The sequence below is a fragment of the Molothrus ater genome, chromosome Z, assembly GCF_012460135.2.
Source record: "Molothrus ater isolate BHLD 08-10-18 breed brown headed cowbird chromosome Z, BPBGC_Mater_1.1, whole genome shotgun sequence".
In the NCBI taxonomy this organism is placed as follows: domain Eukaryota; kingdom Metazoa; phylum Chordata; class Aves; order Passeriformes; family Icteridae; genus Molothrus; species Molothrus ater.
Window position 1 is genome coordinate 9,302,127 of NC_050511.2, and position 26,246 is coordinate 9,328,372.

Consider the following 26,246-nt stretch of genomic DNA (forward strand, 5'->3'; position numbering starts at 1 on the left):
TTGCAGATGTTTTCACATTTTCTTTCAAAATGTAAACTCAGGATACTTCATCTTGCGGAGTTACAGAAACAGAGAGGAAACAACTGAGAGTACACCAGGCTTAAAAAGTGTGAAGCATGTAGAAAGGTAAAACCCTTTCTACAAACCAAAAAAACAAACAAAACAGAAATTTTCCTTACTGAGTTCTAGTAAGGTGTTCAGAATCAAGGAAGAGAAATTGTGAGTGGAGTCTGCAGGGTTACCCACTGTGAATGTTGAAGGTATCATTAGCTGGGTTAGAGATGTAGAGGAAGCTGGAGATGGTAAATGTGTAATGAAACAATAGAAAAGACAGAGGATAGTGGTGGGAGTTGGAGAAGGGGGTGAATGTGCCTCTGGAATGGGAAAACAATTGTTATCAATACTAGAAACATATTAAAAGGCAATTTCAGGCAACTGTGTTCTTTACTTTGGTGTGTTCATGCTAAAGTTCTTCTAACTGGAACCAAAAAAGCCAGAGGAAAATGGAGAAGTTTAATTTCTTTTTATACACATGTTTGAAGAACATAGTCTGTGCTTGAGGAATGAGAAACAGGGTGTCTGGGGGACAAACAGTAGTTTAGAAATCCCATAAATTCAAGACTGAACTTTCTTGTATACTGAACTCAGGAGGGATTTTTTCCTAACAGAAGCTTTATTGTTGCTGTCGGCAAAAAACCCAAAACATTCTCAGGACATATCTTCACTTATGTCTATTTAGGGCTTCCAGAAAATGTTACAGTGGAGTAAAATGAATTTTCAGACTGGTAACAAATACAATTCTATTGATTATACCTTGATGCCTCAGGATATATATTCACTTCAATCTGTGTAAGTCTTCCAGAAAATGTTGCATTGGAGTAAAATGAATGTTCAGGCTGGTCACAAATACTTTTCCATTGTTTATGCCTTAAAATTTTGGGTAGACACCTGGGGTTTTATTCCTTAGATTTAGAATGTGCTGTTTATCCATTTTCCATCCTTCATACCTTTCTGGGGAAAGTAATTCTCCCAAGTCTTGTAGAATTAAGTTTGATTCTCTCTTCTGAGGGTATTTTTCTTTGTCTCTATGTTTTTAAGAAACTTATTATCTGATACTCTAAAAAAATTTATCATCAGTGTGGGACTGCACTGGTGAAAAATTCAGCAATGCTTTGTTGCAATTTGAATCAAAGCCCATTTGCAGACTGCTTCAGCAGGGCTATTCCATGAATTGGTGGTGTCTGAAGTGCAATAGCCTGGAATTAGTTGTAGTATGTGTACTGCAGCCTCCTGGTTCATAGTGTTGTAGAGTTATTATTCTGATGATAGGGCACTTACCTTTTTTATCATAAGCTCATAAATACCTACTCAAGGGACAGTGCTCTCTTTTTAGCCATCTGCTATTCTTGGAAGTAGTGGAAGTCTATTCTGAATGGGTACTTTTCTTTTCTTACTTGAGTGAGAGTGGATAGAGGGATGTTCTTTAACATCCCCAGGGCATGCAAAGCTTTTGGAAACTGAGCTTTTGTCTCTTGCCTTGAGCATTGCTGCAGTACTAACTGAATTACAATGGGTTGGGCAATTCTGGTATCAAAGAAGGAGTAAATCTGGAGCTGGATGAGTAGGAGACAGAGGAACAAATGCAGAGGAGTAATTACCAAGAGGGTGGAAGGAAGGAACATTATGTGAGCAAGAGCCTGTAAGAGGCCCATACAGTTCTGGGCTAGCTTTTTTAATTGATGCATTTTGACTCAGGACTGTGAGGCAGGTGTGATTGTTGCTTTTTGGATGAGAAACTTTTGTGTGTTGTACTCTGCAGTTCTGAGACCGAGTCAGTGAGTGGGGGGTTAGTCAGACAAATTAAGTCATGTGCTAATCATCTTGGCTTCTGAGTTGAATGATAGTTAGACACCATGGTGATGAACAGTTGTTTGCTCCCAGAGTCCTATGTAGGAAAATATTTGCACAGAAGGAAGAAGGATACCTTTATTTGAAACTTGAATATCTATTTTAAGTTTCAAGAATATATAATTCCTAAGCATTATCCGCCTACTGAACAGCTGCCTTCTATCCTGACAGTGTTGCTTTCTTGAATTCTTCTTAAAGCATAGAATAACAGCACTGGTGGTGTACTAATAGCTGTATCAATACAATTCCCAATATAGATATATTTGCTTTCTGTTTCCAGTCATAAATTGACTGATAATTCTGTCATAGAGAAAAAGAAGGAAAGCCCAAAAGCTGTACATGTTACTTGTATATTCCAGTGCCTTTCTGTTGATATTCACAGGATTTGAAAAGCTGATGCATTGACCAAAAATGTCTTTGCAGCTTGAAGAAGCAATCCCAGTCCAAGAGCAGGAAAAGCACCCTCTGCCACTCAGTATAGTGACATGTTTTGCATTTAAAACACATACCTGATAGTTAATTAGTCCCCCAATGGTTGGTTTAGAAGCCCTCTTGGTTTTGTACCAAGAAGCAGGTTTCAAAATTAAGAAAGAGTGTGTTGTTGAGACAGCAGAGCAGATACTGTCTGTTCTTTGTTTGTCTGTATTGTTAAATAAGGTGTCTGTCTGATTCAGGCTTTTGCCCTGCAATTCAGGCACAGTCTCTGCAGGCAGAGAGGGACCTTTTCCAAGGAAGGAATAATGAAGCTGCCTGGACAAATTATCTGGGCATAGTGGGGAAGCAGTGTGGGTGGAGGTGAGGGGTTTCCTCTGGAGTCACAAGGCAGAGCCAAGTGTTGGAGGTGACTAGAGGGCTGTTGGGGTCTGTGTGTCATGGCTTGAACATCGTGCAACCCAGAGTGCCCTGGACTGCTGCTAGGCTTGCAGAGGGATAAATCCACTGTGCCAGGTCTCTCAAGGTTGTGGGGATGTTAAACATGTTTTTTATTAGAATTCCTCCATTTGTCCAAACTTGCATTATAAGGCCTCATTTGATGCTCCTGCAGTGCTTGCATTAAGGCTAGTTTTAATTGGTTCTTAATTTCCCTGAAGTCAGAAAAGTCAGGGCAGAGTTGATGTCTTTGGATCATGACAGATCTCAGAATTCCAGCTAGGAAAGGCAAATTGTTCAGTTTGGCCTTTCCCAAATTCCCAGTAGTTTTCTGTAGTTCTGCATATAAAGCATAGAGTCCGTCTCCATCCTCAGGAGACCTAGTTCTGTTAAAGCTGAATAGCACTTCTTATCTGAAGTTCAAAGCATAGCCCCTGGTATCATTTCAGTTTCATATTCCTTTAATAAATGTTAGGTGCATCACTGGTGAGTAGAAACAGCAGGGACTGTGTAATTAATTTCAGTATTTTTGATTTCATTTCATCTTAAGCCAACAACAGGAAACTCTGGAGCATGTACTTTTTATTGTACTAAATGAAATACTGAACATCAGGCCTCTAGCAAGGAAAATGAAAAAGTACTCAGGTAATGTAAAATTATGGCTTGTTTCACACCCAGGTCCTTAATAACACGCTTTGGTATGCAGTGTCCTTAATGAACTTCTGACACTTCAGTGGTTACAGTCTATTGCAAGCTGAAACTCTTTTTATTCTCTTTGCTTATGTACTGCTGGGCTCCTCTGTGTGTGTGTGTGTGTTCATAGGACTTTTTTTATATTTAGTCACTACTTGCTGAAACAATATCGTATGCAAAACTGTGGTTTCTTATAGCATGGGTACTTCAGAAATCATATTTGCTCACTTCTGGAAGAAAACAGAAAACAGTCATGGATCTTTGTGGATCAATGATTCCCTTTGCACACATTTTGCACCTGCTATAATACATATTTTTAAGGTAATTTAATATTTGGTGAATACTTGAATTGAGGACATTTTTCCTGGGACTAATCTTACTTTAATTAAACTATCCTAGAGAAGAAAAACAAACAAAAGTATATTACATTAAACAGAAAGGTTATGATTGAAGGTGTTCATAGGACTTTTCTACTGGTTTAACTTAATCTGACTTAAGATCATAATTTGAAATTGCTGCAGACAGTGTATAGAGAGACTGTGTGCAATCCTGAGTTCCTGCTTTTCATTTCACACCTGAGTTACCTGCCCTGTTAGCTCACATTGGTGCTTTTATTGATGCATGTCTCACATCTGACACAGTAGTCAATTTCTAAATTCTGACAGTAAAAATGATTGTCAGAATTGAGTAGGAAGTATTTGGTGGTGGGAGTAGTCTTATCTCATAATTATATGAACTTTGAAATTTTTTTAGGTATGCAAGTGACCAGAGGCTTCTCTGTTGTCAGATGGGGTTGACTACCTGTGCAGTTATAGACTCTGTGCCTGGCTCTTGTGTTTCCAGCTGCTGGACACTGTGGTAGCACTACATGCTTATAATGGCTCAGATTTTGAACTGTTGAGTTTGCTGTCTTACAGGTATTTGTTGTAGTTGATATACCTATGCAGTTCTAGAAATTGATTATTTGAGTTGTCCTGTGTGAACTGATAAAATAGAATGGCATCCAGAGAAGCAGGAGACATAGATTTGCAGTGACTCTGAGCTCAGCAGGGAGCTTTGTGACACACATGGGTTGAAAATGCCGACACTGGAGACTCATCTGAGCTTCTCTTCTGTGGTGCTGGAGTGAAGCTCTGAGACAAGCTCATAGGTACGATTTGTAAGGGTGGTCCTATGTCCTCTTCTTAGCACTTGCCTAAGCAAGGATTTATTTGTTCATAGCAAGGTGATGAGAGCAGAGGCCATGCTGTTAAGAACGTCAGTCCTGGGTGTTCTTCAGCTGTAAGGATATTAAATTAACCTGTTGTTAGATGGGCAATCTGATCCCAGACTATAGAGGAACTACTCCTTCTGCCTCCAAATGGCCCAAGGTCTCTGTGCACGTTGGAACGCGGGGAAACAGAGTGTGAATGTCAGTATCAGGAGCCATCATGTGAAGGGTAACTTGTAGCTTCGATCCCCCTGTCCAGATTCAGTGAGATGTGATTTTGTGTGTGTTTGTTCCTGATGAGCATTGTGTATTTTCTGGTGCACAGGAGCAGCAGAGAAGAGCTCGAAGCATGGAGCTGAAGACCGGACCCAGAATTTCATCATGGCCATGAAGGATCGCATGAAAATCCGGGAGCGGAACAAGCCTGAGATCTTCGACTTGATCAGAGATGTGTTTTGTGAGAGCAAAATGACACATGCTCAGCAGATGAAGACAGTGAAACAGAGTGTGCTGGATGGTACCTCAAAATGGTCAGCAAAGATCACGATCACTGGTGAGTGGGATTGTCGTGGGGTCTCTTGGTCTCACTTGGGAGCCTCAAGTAAGAGAGTTAGTGTGGAATTATAACTCTGACCTCTGTGTCTTTCTGCTGAGTGCACATACAGGTAGCAGGTGCAGATACCCCCATTGCAGGTGCTGTAGTGCACCATGAGCTGCAGCACATCAGAAATGCTCTGATGAGGGATATTCCTGTTTCTCTGGGCATTATGAGCTGATACTTCAGGTGGTGGTCGCATACATTGTCTTGTTGCAGGGTGGTGGTAACCCTTCTGTTTTCCTTTCAGTGGTGTGTGCTCAGGGTCTGCAGGCCAAAGACAAGACGGGGTCCAGTGATCCATATGTAACTGTTCAAGTGGGTAAAACGAAGAAGAGGACAAAAACGATCTTTGGGAATCTGAACCCTGTGTGGGAAGAGAAGTTTTACTTGTAAGTTCTCTGACAAGGACTCTCAGCTCCATGTCACCTGTTTGTATGATTTGAGCTTTGACAGCTGTGTCTTCTCTCTCTGTACGCATTCCCGCATCACCTGTAATTTGGGATGGTTCTATTTTTGCTCAGCATTGTGTGTGTGTGTGTGTGTGTGGAGGGTTGACATCTTGAACAATGTATGTAGTGCACACCTATTTATCCTACCTGTCTTCCTTGTGTATATACAAATTGTCTGCTTTATGAACACTTCTATACTGATGTTCCGAGAGAATGCTAAAGGGAAAGGAGAATATTTAAATCAACAGCTATTGTTCCTGGCTAAAAAAATTCCTTGTAACATGAGAGTAAAATTCGTGTAAAAGACTAAGGAAACTTCTGTGGCCTATTTCTGGGATCTGCTACTATTTGGCAACCAAGTTTAAAGGTAATTCGTTTCCAGTTGTCTGCGACACCCGCAGCCTCTTCTTTCAGTTTTGGAACATCAATGCAACAGTAACTCAAAGGAGTTATTGTTGCGAGGGAGAGCTTCCAAGATTACCAATGTGTTGAGGTTTGAGTTTAAAGCAAAGTCTGGAGGCGCAATTCTTTAGATAACATTGTTCTATCCTGCTTTTATTGAATAAGTATATATTACTTATATATTACTCAATTTGTCATTGAAGATGTTAAAAACCAAAATGGAGACATGAAATCCAACTACTGTTTTCTGGCTGATCTCATTAAACATCAACAATCTTTATTTCCTTTAATGTGGAAGGTCTTCCATTGTACCATCTCTCTTCTTCATTTCTTTTCCTCCCTGTTCTTTCCTAAACTGCTTGGGGGGGAGCTCTCTCTGCAAAGTGCAATTTGTTTATGTTTTAAAATCAGTTTCATATCAGTCCAGCTTTGTCTTTACAATGTACAGTAGAAACAAAATTATTTTTAAGCAGTTTTGAGCTACTCATTAGCATCAGAAAAATCCTACTGCTATTTTGAATGAGTAAGCCCCTGGCTTTATTCTTAGTTTAATCCGAGGTAACATTTCGCCTTGCTAAGTGGTAAGAATGCTTAGGTGCCATTTGGATAACTCTAGTCACAATAGCAGCAAGTCTGTGTGGGAGCCTTAAGGACCTTGATTTACCATGCCAAGTAGTTACCATGGTATTTGCAGTGTGCTCCCTTCTAATTTTAGGAGCCTCAGCAAATACTCAGTTTAAAGATAGATAGCTGAGTGTGATAAATGTCACCATTTTAACGGTGACACTGTTTAGACTTAATGGCCATGTCTGTGATTCAGCAGATAACATGCTCTTGGACATTAGAGTTGATGCTACTTTCTGTCTTGCCTATGGTGGTTGCCTTCCTTGTCTTGAAGAAGCAAGAGGAGATGAAGGAAATGAGCATAGTTTCCACACTGATGGCTGGAGAGCATTCAGTACTGCAGTTTATTGTTTCATTAGAAGGTGTCAAAATTCACCTTCTGCTGGATGAGGAGAGAGTAATTTAGTAGTGTGTGCAGCACTGGTTTTCTACACACCCGTGTTTCTATTTCGCATTTATGGATCTTTTTGCAGCTTACGTCTTTTTAGGTTCTAAAATTTTCTAATCAAATGGAAATTTAATTCAACACATTCAGGCCCAAAATACCCATTACATACCAGGCTTTTTTAGAAGAGATTGTCAGGTCAATCAAGAGATTGTCAAATTTTATGGGGTTGGATGGGAAGGTGTCTTTGATTCTTGAAATGAGGTTAATTTCTTGTAGTGAGAGAAAGGTGTGCTGGTAGTTACTGAAAACCTTGCAGTAGATATGTGAAAGCTTTGATGTTCAAAATGGTTAAACAATTAAAAAGGAGCAAGATGTGTAAGTAGAGAGGTCAGGTCAGTTACTAATGTGTTTGTCAACAGTGCTGGCTTGGTGGACTTGTTTGTTGCTGATGTTCACTAGGTGCCTAGTGCCTTCCATGTGATCACTATTCCAGTGTGTTTTCAATGGTTGAATGTAGAGCCAGAAATCTGTGTGCACAGTCATTAAAACCATAACACTGTTATTATAACCACGGCATGAATGAAGGTACATGTTGTACAAATTAGTGATACAATTCTTTCCATAAGCTCAATAAAGTTTATTAAAAGCAGCTTAAATAGGTTTGAAAATTTTTATGTCTCTAGTATTTTAAATAGGGGGGTTTGTACTTATTTACAGTGATTGACAGAAAAGTATATAAACTTAAACATCTCTCCCTAAAAATGGCTTTGTTCGTTTTCCATGTATTTTCAGAAAAAAAAAAGTGGTAGGTTTGACCCAGTTCTAAAGTACAGATTTAGAATCATATTTTAGAAAAGGCAAAGTTCAAAATGCTTTGGGTTTCCATTATAAGTGCTTTTTAGGTCATTACTAGCCTGTGTAACTGTAGGCATCTGCTTTGATTAATCACCAGTTCTTGCAGTGTGTTCATGTTGCCTGAGCAAGCAATTTGCAGGCTGTTTCTTTCTGAAAATTATCTCTTTTTATATTTACATCTATAGCTTTAGGAAATAGGTTGTTATGGAGAGATTTTTGTATATTTTATCAGCATTTGAAGACCTTTGAAAACATAAGGTGTTGATTTTTCTGCTCTGTTCAAAGCGTTGCAGGCTTGATGCAGACTCTGCATATGTGGTGCTTGGCAGCAGGAAGCTTGGTGGGGGACTCCAGCCACTGCTGTAGCATAGTGTTCTGTGAACATGCACTAAGGAAACCCTGCTTTCCTTGGATTTACATCCTTTCCTCCTGCAGTAAATCCTGATTTCTTTCCTCTAGTTGTGATGAGCAGGCTTATAGATATCCTCCTCCATTTGCTGTGTACTTCTCTCCCCATGCCCTGAGCTCTCTTCCCTTGCCCTCAGCTCTAGCTGGACAGAAGGCAGCATGTGTCCTGCCTGCAGCTGGATTCTGAGGTGTGTGTAGTGGTTGGTCCATGAGAGCCAGCTGGCTGCAGGCTTTCCAGGGACAGCAGCTGGTATGGGTTTCTCTTCTCAATCTAGCTGTTGTTTTTTTCTCACAAAACCTGTTGGAACATAGAAGCTTTCATAACAAGTCTGCATAACTCTTGTTTCCTTAGGAAGCAGTCCGGTAATATTAGAAGGAAGCTATTTTTGCCATATTCAGTGCAATTAAAACAAGACAGTAATTCCCCATTTTGACATGTTTTAGACTGTTGGTGAAAATTACAGGGCTCCTGGAATCTTTTTTTTTCTGTAAAGGCTGAAGTTAAGCATCATTTTGCATGGGTTACAATAGGAGACAGTGCTTAGGAGGATAAAGCTGACCACAGGGCAATTTCAGCTTTAAAGGGAGAGCTCTGGGATTGTTTGGAGGCAGCTTTTCCGTACCTTTTGTTCAGGGAATGCCATAATCTTTAAAGACTGTGAGTACTAAATGTTACTGTTCTCTCTGGCGTAGGTGCAAAATTACTTGTTCATTTTACAGTAATATCCCCTTGAAGTTGTATGGTTTGAGTACAGCTGTGTTTGAGGTTTTGAATGGTGGGTATGAAGTCATTGCCTGGAACAGATTACATTGTCTCTGAACAGGTTGCAAGAGGCATGTTTATTCTTTCTCACTGCAGAAGAATAACTGAGTTAAAATGAATGCAGGGCCTCCTGCTAGCAGACAGCAAATATTTTACTGTGCAGAACCCACATGATATGAATACTTGTTAATCCTTTGGGAATGGTGCTACTCTCAAGTAACCACTATCTAGTTACCCAAAGGCTTCTGTTTCCTCCCAAAATTTTCCTTTTAGCTGCTGAGCAAGTTGTCAAGCTCAACATCTTTCAGTTATCTCTGTGATTATATGTGCTGTTCCAGACTGTATTTTAGACTTCTTCTGAGATCACTGTGTTTATAACAATTGCAACTGTCCCCCTCAGACTCCCTTCACTGTGTGGCAGAGGCCATCCAGTTTGTCTTGCTTTCTTTAATCTCCAGGTACTGCAGGTACTGAAGCTGACACTCTGATAAAATCTCACTTGTTTTCCTGCTCAGTTACCAACATGAGACTTAAATCTGAATGCAGACCTGATGCCTCGTGGCAAGCACCAATTGGAAAGCTGAGTTAATGTAGCTAGTGATATAAAATGCAGAATCACTTCATCTGCTCTTTGTAGTTAGACGAGGTGCACCATTAATTTGTCAGTTGGTGTTGTAACATTGGGTAACAGCAAATGATTGTACTTGTTCTCCTAAGAAAAGAGCTTCATGCTAGTAAGAAGTGAAAACTCATTTCTTTGTTCTTAGACAGCAACAACGGGCTCTCAGGGCATATTATTGTGCTGTCATGCTTAACTTACAAAGTACTAAGGATTTTCCTTCGTTCTCTTTCCACTCTGGTTTTGCCTTAGGTGTTTTCTCCACTGTCCTTTTTTCTCCCTAAAAGAGGAGTCTTGTCATTTTTTAAAAATGAGCCTCTTCTGAGAAGTTTTTGCCTTCCATTCTTGCTGTGGTTGGCCACAGCTCAGCTGCCACTTGGACCCTGCAATGTTTTGACACTTCATTTGTACCACATTTGAATCCTCCTGCTTTTTCAGTTGTACCATTTCTCAAAACAACTTTTTTTCTGCTCCTCCTCTGTATGTTGTTGCAACTTTTTACTGGTCTTTCACATACTGGTTGCTACAACTACTCCTTCCTTTCTCATTTTCCACAAAATAATTACCTTTTTTTAGGCTTTGCTCCTCAGAAGCAGAACTGTACTCTTCAAATGACCACAGGTCCTAACATCATGCTGATCTGTTCTCTCCTTTGCATTTTCCCACTCCAGGACTCTCATCCATTATTTCTGCAAGCAGGTCTTCACTTTCTTTCTTTCTTTTTTTTTTAGCATTTTATGAAAAGTTCCCTGCACTGGACTGTGGAACTTTACAGGCCCTTCTTCAGAACTGTGTCAGCAGGAAGGAAACTGCTCACAGAATATGAACACACAGACATTCACCAGACTCTTTGAACAATAAATATTTTTGGTTCAATACCAAAAAAACCCCAGAAATACAATAAAACTACTTAATTCTGGGCTCAACTGACCTACATTAAAATCTGCAAAATGTTGTTGCTTCCTCTGGTCTTTTACTTTCCTTGTCTGTTCTTGTGTAAATCTATGTGTTGTGTTTTGTCTTTATTAGCCTGTCAGCTCTACAGGGTAGAATTAGCAAATTCAGCACAAATATTGTTGGGTTTTTTGTTTTGAAGAATGAATCATTGGTTCAGAAGTAGTATTCTGGTCATTTTTTGACACTTCTCCTTTTTCTTTCTCTCCACATTTTGAAGGAGATGAGGCACAGTCAATGCCCTGTCCCAGATCCCTGACATCATCCAAGCCCATCTGTCCAGCTTTTACAGACTGGCAGGGATCTCAGAACTAAGAATCATTTCCTACAGTTTTTTTTTTCAGAAGTTGGAGCTGCATTAGAGGGATACAAATTACTAACTTCGTTGTGGGAGGAACTATAGTGCAAATTCAACAGTTGCTTGTTCTGTTTAGCCACCAATATATTAATTACTGTGTGTGTGGGCATGTCACTGTGTGAGCAGACCAGAATTAACCACATCTTCGTGTGCTCTCGTGCTTCCCCTCAGCTGGGCATGGGAAGAGACCCAAATATTGACAGTGCAGGGGACGTGTGTGGGTGTTGGGGCTTCGGTGCTGTGTAAGACTAAAGGGGAATGTGGCAAAATGGATCGAGCTAGAGAGTGGGATAGTGAGCAAGTCAGCAGAACCAGGCTCAGCTGCTTCCAGTGCAGCAACAACTGGCTTGAGGCAGAAAATCTTAATGGAAAAAAAAAATCTGATTTTAATTTTTCTTTTAGATTTCGTATGCTGTTTCTGGAAAATGTAACTTCATTTGGTAGCTTGAAGTGTAAAAGCAAGTGCTTTTATAAAAATGGCACCACTCCAAACACTGAGACAATACGGGTAAAAAATAAAGGGTTTGAGCCATGTACATAGCAAACCTGGTTTCTAATCTCTTGATCTCTGAAATGGACCTGAAAGTATTTGGTAATTTCTTCCTTTTGGTGGGGTCACAGAGTGTTTCTTTTCTCTGCATCCTTTTGGGAAAAGCTGTGAGAGCTCAGCCGTAGGAGGGTGGACAGACATGTGTGTGCATGCAGTGAAATCAAGCTTCATAAAAACATAACAAGAAGTGGGGCAGGCATCTTGAGAAATATACCAGCTGCTGTATTAATGATGGGGAGAGCTTCTAGCAGCAGAGCTTGTTAGCCACAGTCTTACGGAGTTGTGTCACTGTCACAATTTGGAAGCTATTAGCAAGCCCAAGTCTTCCAACACTCATGATTCTGTTTTGGGGTGCTCACTTAACAGTGAACTGGTTTTGACGCAACTGTGTTACTACAGTTACTACAGAACTTCACCAAATCAAGGACTATGGTTCCACAGACTTACTCTTTTGATGGTAAGCTACCAGCTCAAGGCTTTCAGCTGCGGTAAGCAAATGGTAAAGCTCACTCTCTGGCATGGCACCAGCACAAAGAAAGCAAGTTGAACAGTCTCTTAAAAACAACAAGGAAAGGTGTGGTAAAATAGAAGCTTTAGTAGCTCAGTAAATGCTAGTGGAAAGCTTCCTGTAGGATGTTGCAATGAATTATGCTGCTGTCTTTGAGTGAAGGATGCCAGCCACCTCAGGAGCAGGGGATGATGCGTGTGGGACTGTTTAAGTTAGATTTAGGTTTGAACAGTCAACGTTTTCCCTGAGGAAGGACCATTGGAAGCAAAGAAAAAAGACTAAAGTGGTCCTAGCAAAGAGCTGTCAGCCAGAAGGTGATGTCTGAAGAAGTCAGGAGTTAACTTACGGATGCTTGGTAAATGGCAGTGTGTCCCAGTTGTGTTTTGAGGCACTTGTGCATTTCTGAACACTGAGCCTCTACAATGTGCCAGGCTGTACAGTAGTGCACTGTGTCAGGAAAAGAGGATTTCTTTTACATGCTTAGGCTGTATTGCTGGCAGACATGGCAAAGCACTCGGATAAATCTGAGAGCTACAAAGAGCAGCATTTCGAACCATTCCCTGCTTGTGAACACTTGTTTGCATGGTTTTGTTGGGAGGATATTCTTGAAGTAAAGGAGGAGGAAGAGGAGAGTGAAGATGGGAGACAGACATTGAACCTCTTTTATTCTGAACTCTAAATACAGATTTGATTGCGCAGTAAAGGCAGGGAACAGTGATGTGCTCTGCCTGTGATCCGAGCTGCATGGAATTGCCTCTAACCTTTCCATATAATTCCCAGCTATTCCCCTCTACTGGAAAAATCAGTAGGAGCTGCATGGATGTCTGTTAAACATTGTCCAGAATCACAATGGTGGCAATAAGAGCCCAAATGGTTTCTTGGCAGAGAGCATGCTCATAACCAGCCACTGCCACATCCTATTGACCAGGCTTAGCAGAGCTCTTCTGACCCATTTCTTCTTTCTCCCTGTTGCTTAGCAACAGATACAGCATGTTAATGTTAAAAAGGCTGGAAAACAGGCCTTCAGCAGCAGTTGCCTGTTTTCATAGGTTTTATTTGCTTGAGGGTAGACATTTGTAGTGGTTATGGTGAGTAATCACCCTTGTCATGGTCTCATATGAGCATTCAAATTGCTTTATTGCATGGCCTGTAAATGAGCAGAGCTGTTATAATAAGGTTCTACCCACTTCTGACATCCAAGAGCCTGTTTGGATATACAAAAGATATCTGAAACACCTGAAAAATGGGGGTAGAGTCTTTAAATCCCATCTGTGCATTAAACTGGAGGGTGCTGATTCATCAAACAGTAAACTGCTTCTTTTAATTGAAATGTCTTTATTGATCTGCCCAGAGCACAAAGTATCAGTCTAAGCTGTGAATAATAGGCAGAATCAATTCTAGTAATTAAATACCAATGCTGTAACTACTGTATCACACCCGTTCTCCTCAGGCAGTGTGGTGTATCATCTGATTGTAATGTCTTATGCATTGATACACTACTGCTTGGTGACTTGCTTGAAGAAAGACTTCTACCTCCACCTGAACTATTTATCCTTTGTTAGAAACCAGCACAAAGGTTTGTCACAGGTCTTCACTGTGCTAACCTAGAAACTGCATAAAGACAGGTAGCCCTTACAGCCTACAGCTGAGCAGGAGGTCATTGATGGAGAGAGCTGTTGAAACCAGTTAGATGATGATTGTCATTTTTTGCGGGGGTGTGTGCTGGCATTAACCAGCCTAGCTATCCCCTGGCTTCTGTAGGCTTCACAGCAAAACTGACAGCTGTGAAGAGAATTCCCAAGTTCTGTGTGCTGCTGCTGAGAGTGAGGACAAGCAGCAGTCACACTGCTTGAGAAGTCAGAAGTTGGTGGCTGAGGTCAGGCAGGGTTATCATTCAGCATGCATTTGGAGTATTTGCCATGTCACAGGAGCATTTAGAGTGCACCAACAAGGTGTTGTGTTGTTCATATCAGACACTCCACTTTTGAATAAATGCACATTGTTTTCACTTTGCTAATGCATCTCTCTGATGTTGGAGGAGTAGGTCAAGAGGAGTACAGAGAATGTAGCAAATAAATGTTGGCTGCATTGCACACTCTTAAAATTACATTTTCTCTTTTTTGCAGTGAGTGCCATAATTCCTCTGACCGGATCAAGGTGCGAGTGTGGGATGAAGATGATGACATCAAGTCTCGTGTCAAGCAGAGGCTGAAACGCGAGTCAGATGATTTCCTGGGGCAAACAATCATTGAAGTTCGCACTCTGAGTGGAGAAATGGATGTGTGGTACAACCTTGGTGAGCAGGGCCTTGGGGCTGAAAACTTGTTACGTGTTGGTTTGGGAATGTTTGAGAGCACTTGGATGCATGTGGAGAATTTACAAGAAGGGAGAAAAGTTTACATGGTTTCAGCAGCATATGATGCTGCTACAGAGCAGCTGCAAAGCTGATTCCAGTTAAAATGGAATGTAACCTGCCAGAAGGTTGATGTTTTTCTCTGTCAGCTATTTAAAAATATAATAGAAGAAATGCTTGGAGCATGACTCTTATTCCACGTGCTGTCCTGTGTTCTTTTTTTTTGGTGTCAATACAAGCATTTTAGCACTCTGTAAGAACATCAGGTGCATTGCACTGGGCTGGCAAGTTGTTGAGGCCTTTTTCAGTGACTGTTGTAAAGGGTACCAGCAAGCAATCAGATGGTGCTGAGTTGACAGGCACGTGAACCTGTCATGTCCTAGGAGATCCAAAATCTTCTTCCAGCAGTTCCCAGGAGTTCAGGGCTATGGTGAAGTTAGGGACAAATTCCGCATCAGTCAGCCCTGTTCTCAGAAAGGAATCTGTCCTTGGTGGTTCTAGTTCAGCTGACTGAATCCAAGAGCCTATAGCACATTTGCTGGCAGAAACGGTGTCTTATGTCCAAAAATGTGCATAGTTCTAATTAGATGTGTCATATTGAGGGTCTATCATGGCAGTTGTTTTGCTCATGTCTACCTAGTATTATTCAGTGTTTTGAAAGAAAATAGAAAGTTTTCACTGTGATGACTCAGCCCAGGTTCCAGCAGTTTCCAGCAGTTTCTTTTGCCAGTGTTGTCATCCTGAGATGGCCATGCTCTGAACATGAACAATGCAATAATTGCTGATGGTTTGCCTTCTAGAGAAGCGAACAGATAAGTCTGCAGTGTCCGGGGCTATTCGCCTACAAATCAGTGTGGAGATCAAAGGCGAGGAGAAAGTGGCTCCATACCATGTTCAGTACACTTGCCTTCATGAGGTAAGAAGTGTGAATATCTGTTCATTCTGACTATTGAAAAAGCAATTTTCTGATCTTTATTTTCTTGAAATGTTCCTCCTTGCCCTAGGTGAGCTTTCTTTTCCCTGCCATGCAGTGGTAACACACTGAATCATCAAACCCACATTTGTCAGGGAGCAGCTTTAAGCTGTCTCTCCGACACTGGCTGGCTCAGTGTGTCCCACTGTCACAGCTGTGCTACTGTCAGAGATCAGGCTTTGGTTTCACTCAGAACCCATGATGAGTTTAAGGTGGAGAAACCTGTGAATTTCCTTGAGTGATGTTTTCAGCAGGTACTGTATCTCTGTCTTTCTTTAGAGGAAGCATACTAAAATGCATTATGAGTAAATTCTGATTGAGGAGTCTCTGTCTTGGGCTGTTAAGTGATGCAGGTATTGGTGGTATAAATTCTTTTGTCCTGCTGCAGTGGTGTGTAGTCATGAACAGCTGTTGGGGAGCAGAAGATTAAGCTGAGGTTTCTGGGTACTGACTTGTCTCAGGATGGACTGAGCTAGACAAGCAGTGCTGCAGAAGTTGGGAGAAATCCAAAGATGACTTGTGAGAAAGACTAAAGGGAAAACCCTGTCTTGGAGAGATGCCCAGTCTGTCTATGTCAAAGAAAAGGCAGGCAGCAGGGTCAGTCTCAAAAGTGCCTGAATAAGGAAGAGTAGTCAGAACCCTGTATACAAGAATATCCTGAGGTCAGTGAGGGTTAAGAAAATTCATCTTACACAGAGAAGGACAGTTGTATCACAGAGAGGAATGTTCATCTGCAGGAACAGATGATTTATCCAGCCACTGAGCTGGAGGAGCTCTGTGGTGTCTTCTGCCCTTACTAGGGAACTCTCTGTAAGACAAGTATGAAGCTCAGAAAGTAGGCTTCTTTTAGTAGGCTGTATTGTATCCTTCAATACATATTTATTATTTTTCATTTCATGGCTACTATTTAGTAAGCTGTTTTGGTTTTGTCCTTTGAACATGCATGTTCATTTGCTGCTCATTTTTTTGCAAATAGGTATATTCTTAACTATCACATTTTTCTTTTGTGTATTCTAAAAGGAAGATGATTTGCAGCAAGAATAATATAATCAGGAAAAATAGTACTGTAAAGCAGAGTCCTCTAGCTACTAATGAGATCATTAGACTTCTGCATCCCTTACTGTAGGGAGCCACTCTCTGAAAAGCTGATGAATCTGTAAGTGACATGAATTTGAGGATTACTGAGAAGCCCACTGAGCTGAATGTGCAATTTCTGCATAGCAATACTAAGCTGAAAATTTTGCAGTGTTAGATAAAGTGAAAGGTTACGTTGAATAATAATAATGCGAGTGTCTAGTTGTTAGGGGTGATCTTAAGGCTATGCTTTTCAGGAAGAGAAATCTGTTTGGACTGTTCTGTATAATAATAATTACAATCCTGATACAGAGCTGTAACGTCAGCTAGTTTAAATAGCTTGTCCATATTAAGGCATTTTCATGATGAGGACAGAAATGCGTAGGTTTGTGGAAAACTAATTAGTGTATGGTTTCAGTGCACTGAAGCACTCTTCTGAATCGTTCACATTGTCTACTGGGTAAAGTTGTAGGTATGCATGTGAAAAATTCAGCTATGAGATTCGTTCAAGAAGAAAAGAAGGTAAAAGCAGAAAATACAGAGTGGGCAGGGGGAAAAAAAGAGGAGGAGAACAAAGAAATTTGTGATAGTGCCACCCCATCAGCAGTTTCATGCTCTTCATGAATCTTGCTTAGTGGCTTCAGCAGCCTCACATACAGACTTGTCCTTGTTTTGTTTTTCAGAATCTCTTTCACCATCTCACGGATGTGCAAGGGAATGGGGTGGTGAAGATCCCTGATGCCAAAGGAGATGATGCATGGAAGGTGTATTTTGATGAGACAGCCCAAGAGATCGTGGATGAATTTGCAATGCGTTACGGCATTGAGTCAATATACCAGGCCATGACGTAAGATGCATTTCCTGTGTTCCTTAGTGCAGATAATTGGTGTAACTGATGGATGTAACTCTCACTGTTTAGCAGGTGAAGTGTATCGATAATGGAAAGCTTGGCAGTGGCAGCTGCTCCTTATGGGTCTTAGCGTGAATGGGAAGAGACTTCCTGTCTTTGAATCCCTGGTGTCCTCAAAGTCTAAAAATTATTGTCTGCTGTTTCTGTTTTGAGACTCCCCAACCTCTCTGAGAGCTCTTCTGTTAAAAAGGTGTTGGTCAAGGTTCTCACTGAAGGTTTCTGATGATACGAGAAGGGATGAGGTTTTGTGGAAGCATTTGTCCTAGATGTCTGTTGAGTTACAGGTCTTTGAAGACACTGATTTCCCAGGTGCTGCTGAAAGCACTTCCAGAAAGTTTCAGTAATGTTGCCAGTGATTTGTCCTCTTTGGAGCTAGGTTAAGGCAGTTCTGTATCTTCAAAGAACCTTCTCCTGGTCACTATACTTTTACTTGGATTTGGGATTAGAAGCTAAAAGTTTTGGGTTATGGGTCCTTAGATGAGTTATGAGCTGCATTTATGTGACCTTGCAAGCAGCTTTTCTGCCTATTGGTTTAAGCCAAAATGGAAAAGAATTGGCAGGTTTCACTGGAGGTCTAGTCACTGCTTATAGCAGGGCTAACTTGAAAGTTGGACTAGGCTGCTCGGGGATGTGAAATATTTCCAAGGATGAAGGTGGAAGCCTCTCTGATTAGCCCCCCATTCCTCGCAGCTTCCCTTCTTAAAGCTAAGTGAAGCCGTTTCATTATATTTACCCAGTGCCTAAATGACCAATTGGATGTAAGTGTTATGTAACAAGCATGGTTTTAAACTTGAAGAGGTTGGATTTGGGATAGATAAAAGGACAAAATCTTTTACAGTGAAGGTGGTGACACAATGCATGGATAGGCTAGGCTGCCCAGAGAGGTGGTAGATGTCCTGCCTAACCTGGAAGCTTAGGTTCAAGGTCATGTTGAATGGAATTTTGAGCAGCCTGGTGTGGTTGGAGCAGTGGGTTCCTGATCACTGCAGAGGTTGGACTAGATTACCTTTAAAGGTCCCCTCCAACCCAAACTGTTCTGTGTCTGTGAGTCCCTCAGGGAGAAAGTTACATTTGTAAAGTGGTTCCCAGATTAGATTGAATTTCTCAGTGAGTATTTCTGCATAAAAATGCCCCATCTCTTCTGCCTATTGAAATGAACTTGCCATTTCCCGTGATATAAGACCTCTTAAGCTCTGATTTTTTTTTTTATTTTTTTTTTAGGATTAAGAGATTTTAAAAAACTTTTTTAATCATTTCACAAGCCTGGATGCTCCTGGCATAATTCTGAGATTCCCTGGAGGAGGGTTCCCTGATTTTAATAAGAGAATGGGAAAATGCAAATGAGTGTGCACACTTCTTGCAGACTGAATGGGTTAGCCATAAGGAATCACACATATCAGTGCAGCACAGAAATACTAGCATGTACTCTCACTGGCCATTAATGCTTTCCAGCTGCTGCCATCTCATGACACCTCAGAACCTGTGTCTGCCTCAAGCAGCAGCAGCAAATCGTGTCGATTTCCTTGTGTCAGGCTTGGTTCTAGGAACTGGCACCAGGACCCAGGGTATCACTAAGTCACGTACTGTCGGCAGCAAATGGCTGACAAGCTGTTTTATGATCTGGAAATGGCTGCAGCGAAGGGATTTCTCTTTGTTTTGAGCTGTTGTCTAGATGGCACCTTTCTGAATAAAAGCTCTGAGATGCTGGAGTTCTGTAAAGTGGTGAAACGTAACTTCCATCTGTTGATGGTGCCCGCCAGCACAAAGGGTCTGTTAAAGGGATAAAGTCAAGTCCTACTGCACAAAAGAGACCAGAATGACTTACATCACTGTCCTTTTGCAGGCATTTTGCATGTCTCTCCTCTAAATACATGTGCCCAGGCGTGCCAGCTGTGATGAGCACCTTACTTGCCAATATCAATGCTTATTATGCACACACCACTGCCTCCACAAATGTGTCTGCTTCGGACCGCTTTGCAGCCTCCAATTTTGGGGTAGGTTTGTGGGTTTGGTGATATTGCGATTGGACTTCTTTAATTTGCTACAGTGCTTCCACCCTTGAGTAAATAATTTATTCTGTTTAAAGAACATTAAATTTGTGAGGAGTTCGAAGCAGTGGAACTCTTATACCAGACAAAGAGCATGGGTTTATTGTCTTCATCATCACACATTTCAGATATCAATCAATGTAACGCATTGTGATGTTGATTCTTTGTGTTCACATTACAGTGGAGCACAGATGGTATGAAATGAGCAAACAATACTAACTCTGCGTATTAGTGCTGTTGGTAAAATATACTGTGCAATCTCCTAATTTCAGAACTTTGTTTTTAAAAAAAGCAACTGCTTTAGGAGGAAAAAAGCACCACCACAAAAGAAGTCTATCCCCTTAATGGTTAAAATGTTTTGTATATAATTTGTGGTGGAGTTGAGTATGCTGGAAAAGTATTTGGAAAAGCTCATGCTTCCCATCAGACTGAGAATTTATTAATAGATTGAGGAGGTGTTCACAATGCCAAATCAGAATTCAGTGGAGAGACCTGACCTCAAGAAGTTATGTCACAAGAAGCCTGTAGTACTTGTCACTTATCTAGATAAGATCACAGAGTTGTATCATTGCTCTGAATTAGACCCTTTTCTGCCTGTAATTTATTCATCTCCGAATAAGTATTTTCTCTCAAGTACAAGTTTGGTGTAAATTGCAGAAATTCAGAATGGTTTTTGTTCTGCCTCTACTTCAGAGTGACAATGGAGTGTTTTTTCTGACAATTGTGATGTTTCACAGAACATCACAAATAATTACAGTTCTAAAGTAAATCCAAGAATTGAAAGAAAATACTGTTTGCACAATGCCATGTATCCATACTGCTTTCTCCTGCTCATGAGATCTGACACTGATTACCTGATACTTTGCTGCTTACTCTGAACGTGGATTAGACAGTGGTGATATGTGAATGTTTATTGGTGCTCTCTGCTCAACAGAAAGAACGATTTGTAAAGCTTCTGGATCAGCTTCATAATTCACTTCGGATTGATCTCTCAATGTACAGGGTGAGTGGGAATAAACAGAATCCTTTCAGGTATTCTGGTGGGCAGAGTGGAAACACACCATTTGGAGTTCTCTTACATTTCTAACTTCTTGCATAGGAATTGTCATGACAAGCTTGTTCTCAACTGTACCATTTTGTTTTGCTCATGGACTGAACTTAGACCTCATTTTTTATTTCCATTGTAATTTGCTCAAGACTTTTGAAATAATTTGAGCAATGTGAACTGTGCTTTTCTCTGATACTTCCCCAGAAGTTTCCAATCCAAGTTGGATTGGATAAAATAATTTGAATTGCCCTTATCAGCTACTTCAGGTATCATGTAAAAAGAGAAAATAGACTTGTTCTCCCCTACTATGAAAGAAATATTTTAGAGCACTGTGTTGTCAGTTATTTAAAGTTTGGCAAACTTGAATTACAATGTAAGGTCAGGTTTGAGATCCCCCCCACTTCAGCAGATTGTGAAGAGATGAGTTTCAGATGTTAGCATTAGTCCAACAAGCTTTATGAACCCTCCACTTTCTTTCCTTGCTAGTCCTGAGTCAATATTATCTTATCATGTGACTTGGCTGTCTTTTTCCCTTAAATTCCTTGCTATATTATTTCAGTCAGTGACTAATTCATTGAAAAGTTTGAAAATTGTGGCAAAATGTGAGCTTAGATTTTATTTAGTTATCCACTTCTGATTTTAGCATTTACCTGAAACACAGAAAAATGTATAGAGGAGAAAAACATGAGAAGATAAAGAGAAGTGCATTAGGAAGACAAAAAAAAAAAAGGAAAAGGGGAAAGGTGCAAAAGAAGATAAAAGGAATATTGTGTGAAGAGCTATTCTAAAGCTACATTACTAGAAAGAAAAGGTCTAAATAGAGGCAACTGATCCACGGAGTAGCAGAGGGAAAATTATCAACCCATGACAATAGGAATCTGTAACAGTGCTGCCTTTTTTGTTTGCTTCGTGTTCAGTAAAAGCTGCTTTTGGGTGGCTAATGCAACTGAAATGTGCACAAACAAGATCTTACATAAAGGACCAGGAGAGATTTGTGTAGTTTAAATAATATAGGTGTAATCTAATTGACATTATATTTGGAGAAATGGCTGAAGAATTATGGGAGCATTTAGTAATTATTTTAAGACCCTAAAGGGCAGGTTAAATTTTGAAAGAAAAGGTGTTAGTTTGCAGCTTTCCAAACAGGAGATGGCAATTTACATTCTTCAAATAGTTTGTATTTACGTCTTTACCCATGGAAGTCTTTGATTTCGGTAAATACCTTGAGTTCCAGAGAACCCATGTGTGGACAGCTTAACTTTTAAAAGGAGAGTTGTTTGAGAAGGACCATCTACAAATGACTGCAAAAAGCATTGAATTGCCTTCAGTGGTTAGCTGAACTTCAGTAATACTCAATTATTACTGTCAAGAGACAGCATATTTTTCTGCAAGTCCTCAGTAAAAAGTGAAAACTGTTCCCTTCTGCTCTTTTCACCTTCATATCTAATAATTTTTGAATGTGCAGATATGAAGAGATTGTGTGAAGAGAAGGTTGCTCCTGCTGTTTTACTTGCAGCAAAACAAATCCCATCAGCTTGAATGTAAGAACATGCTGAGGAGCATGAATGCTGTTAAAGGACACAGGCCCACAGGAGACAGTGGTAATGTTGGAAAGGGCACAGTGCCTGAGGTTGGAAAGGGAAGAGTTTTGTGCAAAAAGCAAAGCTAGCTGCATTCAGCATATGTATTTACATATGGCATCTCACAGGGTTCTATCTAGTTCCAGTACTGTCTTATGGGAACTGTGCTAATTTTTCCTTCTTGGTCTTGTTTACTTCTCTGGAGAGCTGTTGAATACACCACACCCCTTGGCATCTCAGAAGAGAAGCCAAAAAATGGAGCATTGAGTGCAGAAAGGAAAGGTCTCGCACAACCTCAGGCAAAAGGCCAGGGCTGCCAGTGGTGAGGCTGTTCCCAGCCTGCTCCTTCTACAGCCAAGGAGACCATCCCTGCCACCAAGGGCTGTCAGTCTCCTGGCATCCACAGACTTTACATTTATATGAGAAGCTATTTAATTAAGCAAACAGATAAGCTTCTGCAGCAAAAAGGCCTTATTTATTGAGCATTGTTTTGACTGGTACAAGCTTCTTGAGCAGGAAATGTTTCCAAGACAGTTTCCTTATTTAGCACATGCTTGAAGCCTTGCATGGATCTGACTGCTTTCAAACAGGATTTCCCTTTTCTGTCAACAGAATAACTTCCCAGCCAGCAGCCGTGAGCGGCTGCAGGACCTGAAGTCTACAGTGGATTTGCTGACCAGCATCACTTTTTTCAGGATGAAGGTAGGGATATGGGTGGGGATGGGAATGGCATCTCTGCAGGTTTTTTTCCCCCCCAGGAGTTGATTTCCCATTTTCAAACCATTGTTTCATGTTGTTTTTCTTTAGACACTTAAGGAAAATGGAAATAATCTGCTGACCATATATAAACATCCACATTTTGTCTTTAGTTTTCTGTATTTTGCATTATGAAGATGTAAATTGCTTTTCCCCTATTATTCTTGAGTCATAAAAATGGCACAACACTCTCCCACCCTCCCTTGCAAAAAACCAGAAAAAGAATTGGAGAGGAGGAAGAATAAAGGGAATTGTCTAGTTTTAAGAAGATAATTTGCTTTTTTAATAACATTAGGAAGGTTTTTCACTATCTAGTAAATATTTTAGAGTTCTCTTGTGGAGGATCAGATACTAAAATGGGATAATATCTCTCAGTAGAGATCCAGGAGGGTTGTTATGAATGCTAATGTGCTGGTTTCAGAGTTAAGTTTATTGTCCTAGCAATATGTAATGAGATTATTTTATATTCCCGATTTTTAGCTTCTAAACTTTTTTTAAAAGATTACAACCTAATATTGTTGGTTAGTACATGCCACTTAAAAATGTTGATCTTATCAAAAACAAAGCAAGTGTTTAATTTGAGCTACTTCAAGAAGTGCTTAAATTTTTACTCGTAAGCCCTAGTGTAAATGATGATTTAGATCTTTCTTTTAAGAGTATTCATTCAGACAGTCTGTCTGTGTTGGAAGCTTGATTTACAGAGATACTCTGAAAAGTTTAGAGGTACTGAAAATAACAAAATTGTCAGGTTATAGTTGTATTTGCAGGGTGACAATTGCCTGTCAGTTTAGTTTATAGTACCTCTGCAGCATTTTCCTAAAATAGTGTAACAACGAAATAATGAAAACAGCTGCTGTTGCAAGAGGAGAAGGTGTATCATGGCATGTCCCTAATGATTCTGGTTGCTTTAAAATTCAATAAAGCTTGTGATGAAAGATGTCCTTAATGAAAGTTTTTTTGTATTTAAAGGCAGACGAGTGGTCTTTGGCAAGACTTTGCAGATCAGATGTAAACTGCTCTGCAGGTCTGTTGCACATTCTTCCCATGCTGTGGAAGATTGCCTGTAGGCTTTGTAACAAAGTCCTATAAATTCAGCAGAAATTGTGTGTTTGGCTCAGATTATACACGTATCGAGCCACATGATGTCTGTTCTGGGGAATCTTCCTTGGCACATCAAAATCTCTTTTATGCTTCAAATGGTCCTGTGGGGAGATAAGTGTTGTCACTACTTTTTTATGCCTGTGGAGAGTGACCCATTTGTGGTTTCAGGTCACAGGTTGCTGAAAGCAGATCCACCAAGCCTTGAGTGGTTTCCAGAACACTGATGTCCTTTCCCTGTTTGATTTATGAACTGTGCTTTGTTTGACTCTCTTTGTTGTCCCCTTGCCAGGTCCAAGAGCTTCAGAGTCCACCCCGAGCTAGCCAGGTGGTGAAGGACTGTGTAAAAGCTTGCCTCAATTCCACATATGAGTACATTTTCAACAACTGTCATGAGCTGTACAGTCGGGAGTACCAGACAGATCCTGTGAGTAGCTGATAAGCAGGCAGAAATTGAATTTTTCTTATTTTCTTAAGATAATTACAAGAATAATAATTGATACAAAAAGCCAGCCCAAACAAAGTTGTGTGACTTGTTATCTTCTGAATGCAGAAAATCTGTAATCAATTAATGAGCACTAATTAGTAAGGGGAGGATGATAATTGTTTTACACTAACTAATTATGATGTATTTTGCCAGCCTCAGCAGTTATTTGTGAAGGGAAGGTTTGATGTAGCTTTGAGTGAACAAAAGCCAATTACACAAATGTAGGCTGATCAAGGAAGCTGTCATTAGCATATGTAAACCTCAAGCAGTGAGATTTTGCCTTGTTTTCAGGCACCCAGTATCCTGCACTGGGTTTAGGAAGTGGCTCTAGACACAAACTCTTCTCAAGTGTGTGAGAGCTCCACTGGCCTCTCTGTAGTAATGCACACGCAGCATGTCAACAGGGATACAGTCACCAACCAGGTGCCTAAAGAGCAAGTATTTAGAATAGGCTTAGGGCAAATGATGTCTCAGCAGGTCTCCTGGAGCCTGGCCTGCTCATGGTGTGTTAGATGACAAAACAGGGATTAGTTGGGTTTGAGGCCACCAGTCAGCAACGTGGTTTGGCGTATTACTGTGTTTTGCATTAGATCAGACAAGTCGCCAGCAATCATTAATAATTTTAAGCTCTTTGGAAGAGAGGGTCCACAGGTGTGCTTGGAGTTTGCATGGTGATCTGCATTTGCCAGCTTTTTCTTTGCACTTACATTTTATGCTGGTTTTCCAATGGCTTCCTTTCAGAACAAAACTCAGGACCTTCCTGCCGAGGAACAGGGCCCCAGCATCAGAAACCTTGATTTCTGGCCCAAGCTCATCACTTTGATAGTTTCCATCATAGAAGAGGACAAGAATTCTTATACCCCAGTCCTGAATCAGTAAGAATCCTCCGTGTCATGTTTGGCTAATGCTAGTCTGTGTCTGCTCTGCTTTATTTGTTAAACTGCTTTCTATCTCTTCTGTCACTTGTGCATTTATAGAAGTACTTATCTTGTCTGTCTGTCTTTCTGTCTTATCTGTCTCTGTCTATATAAATAACTTTTTGATTGGGATGGAAGAGTTTCAAAAGGTTCAGTTACGATGGCGTTCGAGCACAAACACCCTGATTATTACAATCCTGAACTCAGGGAGGCACCTGAAAATGGGGTGAGAGTTCTTTTGGTTTTTTCTGATGTTGAGCAGTTCCGGGGTGCACATTAATGCACACAGTAGTGCTGTGGTGCCTTACACTGTGGCTTAGGAACGTGGTGTTCAGTGCAGCACTGGGAGATTGCACTGGGTGGAGTTTGCATAGCATTGGAAAGGACCCTGAAATGTGTCTGTTCAACTGGTGGATACCCCTCCTAGAGTCCCACAGGGCAGAGAGAGACAGAGATCCTACAAGATGTTACACACAGAGACCGGGATTGTGCCCTAATTATCATTGATCTAACATGATTAGCAGTCACCTGTCAGCCTAGTAACCTTCAAAAAGGAGAAAGAAAAAAAAATGGACAAGGAAGGGGAAAAAGGTGCAAGGGCATAGAGATCACATTCCCAGTATAACTGTGTGCACCTTTTCTAGGAAAGATATGCACGACCTGTCTTTCTGAGTTTAATAAATGTTTTAGTTTACTTAATCTGTACCACAGAGTCTAGTCCATGATCTCTGATTTTCACCTGGTCATTAGGGTGAAAGAAGCATCTGTAAAGTTGAGCTTTTTAGCTTGTAGCAGAGCTCAGAGGTAAATAAGGAAGAGCCCTTTGCTTTGACATATGCCAAAGC

The 26,246-nt window shown here is 40.6% G+C and overlaps 1 protein-coding gene across 4 annotated transcripts in view; it reads left to right on the forward strand.

Annotated features, from left to right (window-relative positions):
• UNC13B (unc-13 homolog B) overlaps nt 1–26,246 on the forward strand; it is a 207,087-nt gene that overhangs the window by 131,968 nt on the left and 48,873 nt on the right. For all 4 annotated transcript variants that reach the window (XM_054517797.1, XM_036402618.2, XM_054517796.1 and 1 more), the window contains 10 exons: nt 5,007–5,234; nt 5,527–5,668; nt 14,284–14,453; nt 15,311–15,426; nt 17,241–17,404; nt 19,311–19,461; nt 20,450–20,518; nt 22,756–22,845; nt 24,290–24,424; nt 25,226–25,359. In XM_054517797.1, coding sequence (XP_054373772.1) covers nt 5,007–5,234; nt 5,527–5,668; nt 14,284–14,453; nt 15,311–15,426; nt 17,241–17,404; nt 19,311–19,461; nt 20,450–20,518; nt 22,756–22,845; nt 24,290–24,424; nt 25,226–25,359 — 1,399 coding nt within the window. The remainder of the gene's footprint in view (nt 1–5,006; nt 5,235–5,526; nt 5,669–14,283; nt 14,454–15,310; nt 15,427–17,240; nt 17,405–19,310; nt 19,462–20,449; nt 20,519–22,755; nt 22,846–24,289; nt 24,425–25,225; nt 25,360–26,246) is intronic.